Source organism: Bombina bombina, chromosome 5 (assembly GCF_027579735.1).
Source record: "Bombina bombina isolate aBomBom1 chromosome 5, aBomBom1.pri, whole genome shotgun sequence".
NCBI classification, from domain to species: Eukaryota; Metazoa; Chordata; class Amphibia; order Anura; family Bombinatoridae; genus Bombina; species Bombina bombina.
Genome location: NC_069503.1, coordinates 290,911,770 through 290,924,061, shown reverse-complemented (window position 1 = coordinate 290,924,061; position 12,292 = coordinate 290,911,770). Strand labels below are relative to the sequence as shown.

Here is a 12,292-nt window from a genome sequence, read left to right as displayed (position 1 = left end):
CACAGTTGCAATACCAGAGAAAATGTGTAGGTTGGATAAATATTTTGCGGTACCGTCGAGTACTGACGTTTTACCTAAGAGACTTACTGAAATTGTTTCTAAGGAGTGGGATAGACCCGGTGTGCCGTTCTCACCCCCTCCAATATTTAGAAAGATGTTTCCAATAGACGCCACCACACGGGACTTATGGCAAACGGTCCCTAAGGTGGAGGGAGCAGTTTCTACTTTAGCTAAGCATACCACTATCCCGGTGGAGGATAGCTGTGCCTTTTCAGATCCAATGGATAAAAAGTTAGAGGGTTACCTTAAGAAAATGTTTGTTCAACAAGGTTTTATATTGCAACCTCTTGCATGCATTGCGCCTGTCACGGCTGCAGCAGCATTTTGGTTTGAGTCTCTGGAAGAGACACTTGAATCAGCTCCTTTAGATGAGATTACACACAAGCTTAAAGCCCTTAAGTTAGCTAACTCATTTATTTCGGATGCCGTAGTACATTTAACTAAACTTACGGCTAAGAATTCCGGATTCGCCATTCAGGCGCGCAGAGCACTGTGGCTAAAATCCTGGTCAGCTGATGTTACTTCTAAATCTAAATTGCTTAATATACCTTTCAAAGGGCAGACCTTATTCGGGCCCGGGTTGAAAGAAATTATCGCTGACATTACAGGAGGTAAAGGCCATGCCCTGCCTCAAGACAGAGCCAAACCTAAGGCGAGACAGTCTAATTTTCGTTCCTTTCTTAATTTCAAAGCAGGAGCAGCATCAACTTCCTCTGCACCAAAACAGGAAGGAGCTGTTGCTCGCTACAGACAAGGCTGGAGACCTAACCAGTCCTGGAACAAGGGCAAGCAGGCCAGGAAACCTGCTGCTGCCCCTAAGACAGCATGAATCGAGGGCCCCCGATCCGGGAACGGATCTAGTGGGGGGCAGACTTTCTCTCTTCGCCCAGGCTTGGGCAAGAGATGTCCAGGATCCCTGGGCGTTAGAGATCATATCTCAGGGATACCTTCTAGACTTCAAATTCTCTCCCCCAAGAGGGAGATTTCATCTGTCAAGGTTGTCAACAAACCAAATAAAGAAAGAGGCGTTTCTACGCTGCGTACAAGATCTTTTATTAATGGGAGTGATCCATCCGGTTCCGCGGTCGGAACAAGGACAAGGGTTTTACTCAAATCTGTTTGTGGTTCCCAAAAAAGAGGGAACTTTCAGGCCAATCTTGGATTTAAAGATCCTAAACAAATTCCTAAGAGTTCCATCGTTCAAAATGGAAACTATTCGGACAATTTTACCCATGATCCAAAAGGGTCAGTACATGACCACAGTGGATTTAAAGGATGCTTACCTTCACATGCCGATTCACAAAGATCATTACTGGTATCTAAGGTTTGCCTTTCTAGACAGGCATTACCAGTTTGTAGCTCTTCCATTCGGATTGGCTACGGCTCCAAGAATCTTCACAAAGGTTCTGGGTGCTCTTCTGGCGGTACTAAGACCGCGAGGAATTTCGGTAGCTCCGTACCTACACGACATTCTGATACAAGCTTCAAGCTTTCAAACTGCCAAGTCTCATACAGAGTTAGTACTGGCATTTCTAAGGTCGCATGGATGGAAGGTGAACGAAAAGAAGAGTTCTCTCTTTCCACTCACAAGAGTTCCCTTCTTGGGGACTCTTATAGATTCTGTAGAAATGAAGATTTACCTGACAGAAGACAGGTTAACAAAGCTTCAAAATGCATGCCGTGTCCTTCATTCCATTCAACACCCGTCAGTAGCTCAATGCATGGAGGTGATCGGCTTAATGGTAGCGGCAATGGACATAGTACCCTTTGCACACCTACATCTCAGACCGCTGCAATTATGCATGCTAAGTCAGTGGAATGGGGATTACTCAGATTTGTCCCCTACTCTGAATCTGGATCAAGAGACCAGAAATTCTCTTCTATGGTGGCTTTCTCGGCCACATCTGTCCAGGGGGATGCCATTCAGCAGGCCGGACTGGACAATTGTAACAACAGACGCCAGCCTACTAGGTTGGGGCGCTGTCTGGAATTCTCTGAAGGCTCAGGGACAATGGAATCAGGAGGAGAGTCTCCTACCAATAAACATTCTGGAATTGAGAGCAGTTCTCAATGCCCTTCTGGCTTGGCCCCAGTTAACAACTCGGGGGTTCATTAGGTTTCAGTCGGACAACATCACGACTGTAGCTTACATCAACCATCAGGGAGGGACAAGAAGCTCTCTAGCAATGATGGAAGTATCAAAGATAATTCGCTGGGCAGAGTCTCACTCTTGCCACCTGTCAGCAATCCACATCCCGGGAGTGGAGAACTGGGAGGCGGATTTCTTAAGTCGTCAGACTTTTCATCCGGGGGAGTGGGAACTTCATCCGGAGGTCTTTGCCCAAATACTTCGACGTTGGGGCAAACCAGAGATAGATCTCATGGCGTCTCGACAGAATGCCAAGCTTCCTCGTTACGGGTCCAGATCCAGGGATCCGGGAGCGGTTCTGATAGATGCTTTGACAGCACCTTGGACCTTCGGGATGGCTTATGTGTTTCCACCCTTCCCGATGCTTCCTCGATTGATTGCCAGAATCAAACAGGAGAGAGCATCAGTGATTCTAATAGCGCCTGCATGGCCACGCAGGACTTGGTATGCAGATCTAGTGGACATGTCATCCTGTCCACCTTGGTCTCTGCCTCTGAAACAGGACCTTCTGATCCAGGGTCCCTTCAAACATCAAAATCTAATTTCTCTGAAGCTGACTGCTTGGAAATTGAACGCTTGATTTTATCAAAACGTGGTTTTTCTGAGTCAGTTATTGATACCTTAATACAGGCTAGGAAGCCTGTTACCAGAAAGATTTACCATAAGATATGGCGCAAATACTTATATTGGTGCGAATCCAAGAGTTACTCATGGAGTAAGGTTAGGATTCCGAGGATATTGTCTTTTCTACAAGAAGGTTTAGAAAAGGGTTTATCCGCTAGTTCCTTAAAGGGACAGATTTCAGCTCTGTCCATTCTTTTACACAAACGTCTGTCAGAAGTTCCGGACGTTCAAGCCTTTTGTCAGGCTTTAGCTAGGATCAAGCCTGTGTTTAAAACTGTTGCTCCACCATGGAGTTTGAACTTAGTTCTTAATGTTTTACAGGGTGTTCCGTTTGAACCCCTTCATTCCATTGATATCAAGCTGTTATCTTGGAAAGTTCTGTTTTTAATGGCGATTTCCTCGGCTCGAAGAGTCTCTGAGTTATCTGCCTTACATTGTGATTCTCCTTATCTGATTTTTCATTCAGACAAGGTAGTTCTGCGTACTAAACCTGGGTTCCTACCTAAGGTGGTCACTAACAGGAATATCAATCAAGAGATTGTGGTTCCATCTTTGTGTCCTAATCCTTCTTCGAAGAAGGAACGTCTGCTACACAATCTAGATGTAGTCCGTGCCCTGAAATTTTATCTACAGGCAACTAAGGATTATCGACAAACGTCTTCCCTGTTTGTCGTTTATTCTGGTCAGAGGAGAGGTCAAAAAGCTTCGGCTACCTCTCTCTCTTTTTGGCTTCGTAGCATAATACGGTTAGCGTATGAGACTGCTGGACAGCAGCCTCCTGAAAGAATTACAGCACATTCTACTAGAGCTGTGGCTTCCACTTGGGCCTTTAAGAATGAGGCTTCTGTTGAACAGATTTGCAAGGCTGCAACTTGGTCTTCTCTTCATACTTTTTCCAAATTTTACAAATTTGACACTTTTGCTTCTTCGGAGGCTGTTTTTGGGAGAAAGGTTCTTCAGGCAGTGGTTCCTTCCGTATAAAGAGCCTGCCTGTCCCTCCCGTCATCTGTGTACTTTAGCTTTGGTATTGGTATCCCAGAAGTAATGATGACCCGTGGACTGACCACACTTAACAGGAGAAAACAAAATTTATGCTTACCTGATAAATTCCTTTCTCCTGTAGTGTGGTCAGTCCACGGCCCGCCCTGTTTTTTATGGCAGGTAAAAAATTTTTGAATTATACTCCAGTCACCACTACACCCTTTGGCTTCTCCTTTCTCGTTGGTCCTTGGTCGAATGACTGGAGGTGACGTAGAGGGGAGGAGCTATATAGCAGCTCTGCTGGGTGAATCCTCTTGCACTTCCTGTTGGGGAGGAGTTAATATCCCAGAAGTAATGATGACCCGTGGACTGACCACACTACAGGAGAAAGGAATTTATCAGGTAAGCATAAATTTTGTTTTTGTATGTGTATATGTGTGTATTACTTATAGGGACAATAGACCGCTGGGTACAACTTTAGTAGCATGGTTTTCACCATGCTCTTGTTTTCCCTCCTGTACCTGCTGTTTAGTTATTTTAACTTATTACTGAATCCAGCTAGTAAAGCTCTGCATTTTATACTGGGTGCCGCCATCTTGTAGTGTATTGTTACATCCAGTGATAGAAGCAGTGCACTTTCACAGATCTGTGATGTTACTGGCTTTATTAGCTAACATAAAAGTAAAGAGCGGAAGCATTAAATTTAAGTTTAATTTGCATAACAAATATCGGCTCCAAGATGGCTGCACCCAGCGTGAAGATGCAGTGCCTCACTAACTAGTATGTGTAAGGTGTAAAAATAAGAAAGACTTTGAAGACAGCTGCAGACACAACAGGAAAAACAATAGCAAGGTAAGTACTAACCATGCTACTGTAGTTATAACCAGCAGTTTCTCCCTGTAAAGTGGACATTCTAGTGTGATAATGACATTCTATAATTTGAAAACTCTATTAAACAGATCATAGTTGTTCTGTGTTTGTTTAAGATACTGTACATAAAGTTGTGCATTGGGCACTATTGTGCTGTCCCTAAGAAGGTTGCGGTTCAGTGATTGGCAGACATGTACGCGTGCAGCGCTTGATTGGCCCCAGGGTGGAGCTGCAATGCGTTGCACTTTGGAGCTCAACTTTAATTATTTGTTAAACTCGTTTGGGGCCATAATGAGAAATAAGTATTTGTTTAGAAAAAAAAATACTCCTATGAATTAGATCAATTTTAATATTACACTAGAGTATCCCTTTAACATCTGGCAAAATCTATGTGTGCATATGTATTGAGCCAGAGGAATGTTCACGTAGATATTAACACATACCTTATAAGAACACACATTTGAGTTTTCAGGGTGATCCAAACAAAGAAACCGCAGCTTGCAGTAAGTATTTAATGTTGGCAATTTGCTTATTGACAACAGTCATAAAATAATTTTTTTTAGAAATTATTTGGTAAATAAAAGCAATTACATAATTGTAAATACATTTGCGTACATTTTATTTTTAAGGAGGACAGAGTTATAAGCCAAACAGACACAAAGAAGAGTTTGCATATTAATCAACAACATCTTCTGACTGCCCTTGCAAACACAAGACCATCTATAAGTGCTCAAGACTGGAAGTTTTTCAATCAACTGTAAGCATTAAATTGTTAAATTGTTCATTTTGTTCTGTCTTGTGGAGAATAAGAAACAACTAGAAACTAGAGCATCACAGTAACAAATTTGACTTTAATACACTGTGTGTAGAATTATTAGGCAAATTAGTATTTTGACCACATCATCCTCTTTATGCATGTTGTCTTACTCCAAGCTGTATAGGCTCGAAAGCCTACTACCAATTAAGCATATTAGGTGATGTGCATCTCTGTAATGAGAAGGGGTGTGGTCTAATGACATCAACACCCTATATCAGGTGTGCATAATTATTAGGCAACTTCCTTTCCTTTGGCAAAATGGGTCAAAAGAAGGACTTGACAGGCTCAGAAAAGTAAAAAAAAGTGAGATATCTTGCAGAGGGATGCAGCACTCTTAAAATTGCAAAGCTTCTGAAGCGTGATCATCGAACAATCAAGCGTTTCATTCAAAATAGTCAACAGGGTCGCAAGAAGCGTGTGGAAAAACCAAGGCGCAAAATAACTGCCCATGAACTGAGAAAAGTCAAACGTGCAGCTGCCAAGATGCCACTGACCACCAGTTTGGCCATATTTCAGAGCTGCAACATCACTGGAGTGCCCAAAAGCACAAGGTGTGCAATACATCAGAGACATGGCCAAGGTAAGAAAGGCTGAAAGACGACCACCACTGAACAAGACACACAAGCTGAAATGTCAAGACTGGGCCAAGAAATATCTCAAGACTGATTTTTCTAAGGTTTTATGGACTGATGAAATGAGAGTGAGTCTTGATGGGCCAGATGGATGGGCCTGTGGCTGGATTGGTAAAGGGCAGAGAGCTCCAGTCCGACTCAGACGCCAGCAAGGTGGAGGTGGAGTACTGGTTTGGGCTGGTATCATCAAAGATGAGCTTGTGGGGCCTTTTCGGGTTGAGGATGGAGTCAAGCTCAACTCCCAGTCCTACTGCCAGTTTCTGGAAGACACCTTCTTCAAGCAGTGGTACAGGAAGAAGTCTGCATCCTTCAAGAAAAACATGATTTTCATGCAGGACAATGCTCCATCACACGCGTCCAAGTACTCCACAGCGTGGCTGGCAAGAAAGGGTATAAAAGAAGAAAATCTAATGACATGGCCTCCTTGTTCACCTGATCTGAACCCCATTGAGAACCTGTGGTCCATCATCAAATGTGAGATTTACAAGGAGGGAAAACAGTACACCTCTCTGAACAGTGTCTGGGAGGCTGTGGTTGCTGCTGCACGCAATGTTGATGGTGAACAGATCAAAACACTGACAGAATCCATGGATGGCAGGCTTTTGAGTGTCCTTGCAAAGAAAGGTGGCTATATTGGTAACTGATTTGTTTTTGTTTTGTTTTTGAATGCCAGAAATGTATATTTGTGAATGTTGAGATGTTATATTGGTTTCACTGGTAAAAATAAATAATTGAAATGGGTATATATTTGTTTTTTGTTAAGTTGCCTAATAATTATGCACAGTAATAGTCACCTGCACACACAGATATCCCCCTAAAATAGCTATAACTAAAAACAAACTAAAAACTACTTCCAAAAACTATTCAGCTTTGATATTAATGAGTTTTTTGGGTTCATTGAGAACATGGTTGTTGTTCAATAATAAAATTAATCCTCAAAAATACAACTTGCCTAATAATTCTGCACTCCCTGTAGTACATTATGGTGGCTAGGTATGCTGTCCCGTTATCAACTTCTAAAATGAAGCTAGATGTTCAATATCTTAGACTGGTCAGCTGCTGTGTAAAATACTTTTATTTATTTATTTATATATATATATATATATATATATATATATTTATATTTGCTTGTTTAAATAGCTTTTCTTTCGTAAGATGATGAGAGTCCATAGGTGTCCATAACGTGGGATATATTTCCATCACCAGCAGGAGGTCAAGAACCCTCACAAGCTTTTAATCACTCCAACCTCCTCTCCCCACTCAGTTAGTTCTTGGCCTTCAAGGAGAGAGGTTGAGAGAGGTATTCTGCAAGCAAGATTTTAGTATTTTCTATCCAATCATTTATTGGGTGCTCAGACCTGACTTGAGACCGAGGACCCCCCTCCCATCTTCACTCAGGGAAGACTTCAAGTTAATTTTTCCAAGATTCTGAGTGAAGCAGGAGTGAAAAGATCCCTGGGTTCTTACATAGGCTTTCACACCAGACCTTCCTGGGAATGGTTTTTCTGTCTCACGTTCCAAGAGATCCTGTAAAGGCAGCTGTCTTCATTCAATGTGTTCAAGGACATGGGACTGTGATTCAACTTTTTCCAATCTCTCAACAAGGACATGGTTTCTATTCCAACCTCTTCATTGTCCCAAAGAAGGAGGGCACCTACCGTCCTATCCTGGAGCTAAAGACAAATTTGTTTGCATACCGTCTTTCAGAATTAAAACTATCAGTACCATTTTGGCTGAGTTTAAGAAGATCAATTTATGACAACCATATATTTAAAGGATGCTTATCTACACATCTCAATTCACAGGTACCATTTCTAGTTTCTAAGATTTGCATTTCTTAACAAACAATAATACAGAAATAGGGGGACAGCTCCAATATTGCGAAAAAGTATACAGGCTCACTTCTATTTGGACAATCGCCTAACGAAATTGTATAGATGGATAATTGGAAATTATAAGATGTGTGAAGGAGCGCCCCAAAAGAGGCTTAAGTATACTAAAGAAAGTAGACTTTATATCCATACGCGCTTGTTTACCTTGGTCATTATAAGCTATATCTGATTTTCTTAGTACCCCCTTTTTCTCTTCAAGGTTTTTTCCAGTGTCTATCCTCTCTCAGGCTAGGACACTTTTTAATACTATTGACTTACCTTATGAGTGTCTTATAACATTTGGGACACCGTTATCTAGTACCCCTTTATTTCTACTTTCTTTAGTATACTTAAGCCTCTTTTGGGGCGCTCCTTCACACATTTCTTAACAAACGTTCAGCAAGATTACAGGTTTTGTGGTACGGCTATACCGCTGAACAATTGGCCATTGCACGCGGAATATGCAGGTCTCCCGTATTACAAGTCGCGGTGGTACAGCTTATACAGCTAGTATTTTAGCCTTTACGCAACTCTCCATTCCGCACTAAAAAAATGGCTTTTGAGTGCGGGATTTTCATTGCGCCGTATAAGTTGTTCGGTCCGGCTATTACACTAGCACCATCCCCTCGCATCGCAAATACTATAATAAACCTATTAACCCCTAAACCGCCGGTCCCCCACATCACTACTACTATAATAAACCTATTAACCCCTAAACCACCGCCCCCCCATCGCAACATACTAAATTAAACTATTAACCCCTAAAACTAACTATCCCCTATACTTTAAGTTAAATTTACAATATAACTATCTTAAAACAAACAAAAACTTATCTGTGAAATAAAAAAAACAACCTCATACTTACCCTAGTCCTATGAGCCTATTATGGGAATAGACATGTATATGTGAGTACATAGATATACTGCCTATAGAAAAGTTGCCTATGACCTAGAATGCTTCTATATGAATTATATATATTTAAATAGCTACATCACTGGCCATTACATTATTCGTACTCCTTCCATACCATGTAGACTTCCTCCTTTCAGGTACCAACCTTACTCCCTTACTGTATCATAGGCACTTGTATCTTAAAATTGTGTTACCATTTTTATTAGCCATATATCATCTAAATCCTATTTCGCATTACTGTCTCATATTGTGTATTAAGCTGTTATGTTTAAACAACCTCAATAAAAAATTAGAATGAAAAAAAAACTAACACTACGAAAAAATTTATAAAGCTAACATTACCAAAAAAACAAACACTAAAATTACAAAAAATAAAAAAACACTAATATTACAAAAAATAATAAACAAAATTATTCAAAATAATAAAAATTAAATCTAATCTAATAGCCCTATAAATAAAAAAAGCCACCCCAAAATAAAAACACCCCCTAACCTAAAAATAAACTACCAATAGCCCTTAAAAAAGGGCCTTTTGTAGGGCATTGCCCTAAGTTAAACAGCTCTTATACCTACAAAAATGACAAATTCCCCCCTAAAAGTAACCCCCCCACCCAACCAACCCCCCAAAATAAAAAAGGGAATTCACCTCTTTTGTGCCCATTACAATAAAAAAAGGCCTTATTAAAATAAAAAAAAAACCCACCCGAAAAAACCCCCAAAAACCAACTAACACTAACCCCCAAAAATGTACTCGCCGTTCCTGAAGTCCAGACGAAGCAAAGTTTTCATCCAGGCGGCGAAGATCTTCTTCCAGGGCGGCACCATCTTCTATCTCCTTCCTGGAGGTGCGGAGCGGTCTTCGGCCATGTGCGGATCCGGAGCGCTGGTCTTCATCTGGAGCGCTGGTCCTCTTCAGCACCAACAGTCTTCAGAGACGTGGATACTTCTCTTCATGTGATCGTCCGCTGCACACTGAAGCTTGAATGCAAGGTACCCCTTTCATATTGGGGTACCGGTGCATTCCTATTGGCTTAAATATTCAAATCAGCCAATAGGATGAGAGCTGCTTAAATTATATTGGCTGTTCATATCAGCCAATAGGATTTAAGCAGCTCTTATCCTATTGCCACTTTAGGGGAAATGGGTAGCTTTTTTTTAGACTTAGGTTTTTTTGGGGGGTTGGTTGGGTGGGGGGTTACTTTTAGGGGGGATTTGTAATTTCTTTCCTATGGCATGGAGAGTCCACGATTCATTCCAATTACTAGTGGGATATTCACTCCTGGCCAGCAGGAGGAGGCAAAGAGCACCCCAGCAGAGCTGTTAAGTATCACTTCCCTTACCCATAACCTCCACTCATTCTCTTTGCCTGGTTCACAGGAGGATGGCATAGAAGGTGTCTGAAGATATTTAATCCTTTAATGGGTACTTTTCCCTGCAAGCAAGGATTTGGGGCTATGCTGTGTCCATGTCAATCTCTTTAGTAAAAGTAATGGTGGCTTTTAGCAGTTAGAAGGCGGCGAGGTGGTCCTTGCTTTGTTTCTAACACTTATGCTACCCCTTTGATAGAAAACCAGAGTTGGTTACTCTTTTTTTTTATCTACAGGTCCCTGACAGATGTTGGTGTATCAGTCACACCTAAGAAGCTGTTCCTGCCCTGCAGCCGGATCCACAGGTAAGTGCTATTGCCTTCTAGGTATTGTGGGCAGCACTCTAGAGGTTAATCCTCTGTGGATCATTTATATGGGACTCACTTTATTTCCTGGGTATAGGAATTTAAGTTTTGGGCAGCATTTTTAAACAGGGACTTTAGGTGGAATAGAGGAATCATAAGGGTTTAATGTTTAGCCCTAGATTTTGAGGCTGAATAGGGCTGGACGTTTCAGGTGCATTTGTTTTCCTGATTGTGTGTTTGTTTTTTTTGACTGAAGTGGTTCGTCATGTTAAGGGGACTTGTGTGTAGGAGATTCATTCTTACTTGTTTAAACATAGCGCTTGATTTGCACTCTTTGTATTTTGTGACGTATTTTCTTTGCTCTCACGTGACTCTCTGCTCTTTCGCCTTCATTTTCATAGCGGCTTGAAGAGCGGAGTGACGTGCTACTTGAAGCTTGGTTCCGGTCTGGTGAGTTGCCTCAGTCAGTCTGAGGATATAGAGGTAGCGTTTTGCATCTGATCTCATTCTGCAGTGGGGTATATTACTACAATTTACTTTCTAGCACTATATTTTTAGTTTATTAAATTCTGTAGGAGTTTTATACTTTCAATACTCTTGCTACTATGGACTCGTATCAAAGCAGATCATTTTGTAAAATGTTTACTTTGTTTGGAGGCTCAGATAGTGCTTCCTATGCCTCCTATGCAATTGTGTTCTACAAGCTTGGATAAAACTTTACAATTTAAAGATAAAATGTCCCCTCCTGAGTCTGTCTCTCAGGATAATGTTTTCCTTGCCTTAGTCTTCTCTTCAAATGTCCCATACTGTTTCACATGAAGTGCCCTGCGGTTTCTCTCAACCTCCTCCTGGGGGTGTTTATTTACCAGGGGATTTTGCTGTGCAGATAACATCTGCTGTTTCAGCAGCCTGATCAGCCTTTCCGATTGCTGGTAAGCGCAAAAGGACATCCAAACATATTAATTTCAGATTTAAGTTTGAACATCTTCGAGTACTTTTAAAGCAGGTTCTTGCTACTCTGGATGAATCTGATTCGTCTGTCTCAGAAAATCCAAAGAAGTCTAGTAAAACTTAATATGGTATATGTACCCTCATCCGTGGAAGTCTTTCCAGTTCCAGACCGTATGGCAGATATCATAACTCAGGAATGGGATAAACCAGGGATTCCTTTTTCCCTGTCCCCTGTTTTTAAAAAGATGTTTCCTGTTGCTGACGCTATACGTGACTCGTGGCGCACAGTGCCCAAGGTAGAGGGAGCTATCTCTACTCTTGCCAAGAGAACTACTATTCCTATTGAACATCGTTGTTGTTTCAAGGATCCCATGGATAAGAAGCTTGAGGCTATTTTGAAGAAAATGTACATTCATCAGGGATTACAGTGGCAGCCTGTTGCTAGTATTGCTACGGTTGTGGGGGCAGCATCTTATTGGTGTGATGACTTAGCTAATCTAATCTTAGAAAATTATTTTATAGAGGAGATCCACGACAGGATCAAGGCACTCAAGCTAGCCAATACTTTATTTGTGATGGCAATATACAAGTTCTTAGGCTGGGAGCTAAGATTTCTGGTTTTACTATTTTAGCTCGCAGACCTCTTAGTTAAAATCTTGGTCTGCAGATGTCACATCCAAGTTCAAGCTTTTATCTTTGCCTTATAAGGGTAAAACTTTGTTTGGTCCAGGTCTGGCTGAAATAATTTCCGAT

At 41.4% G+C, this 12,292-nt stretch overlaps 1 protein-coding gene across 2 annotated transcripts in view; it reads left to right on the top strand.

The window, feature by feature from the left end:
- PEX1 (peroxisomal biogenesis factor 1) overlaps positions 1 to 12,292 on the top strand; it is a 145,399-nt gene that overhangs the window by 111,442 nt on the left and 21,665 nt on the right. For both annotated transcript variants that reach the window (XM_053714039.1, XM_053714038.1), the window contains one exon: positions 5,314 to 5,441. In XM_053714039.1, the coding sequence (XP_053570014.1) occupies positions 5,314 to 5,441 (128 nt within the window). The remainder of the gene's footprint in view (positions 1 to 5,313; positions 5,442 to 12,292) is intronic.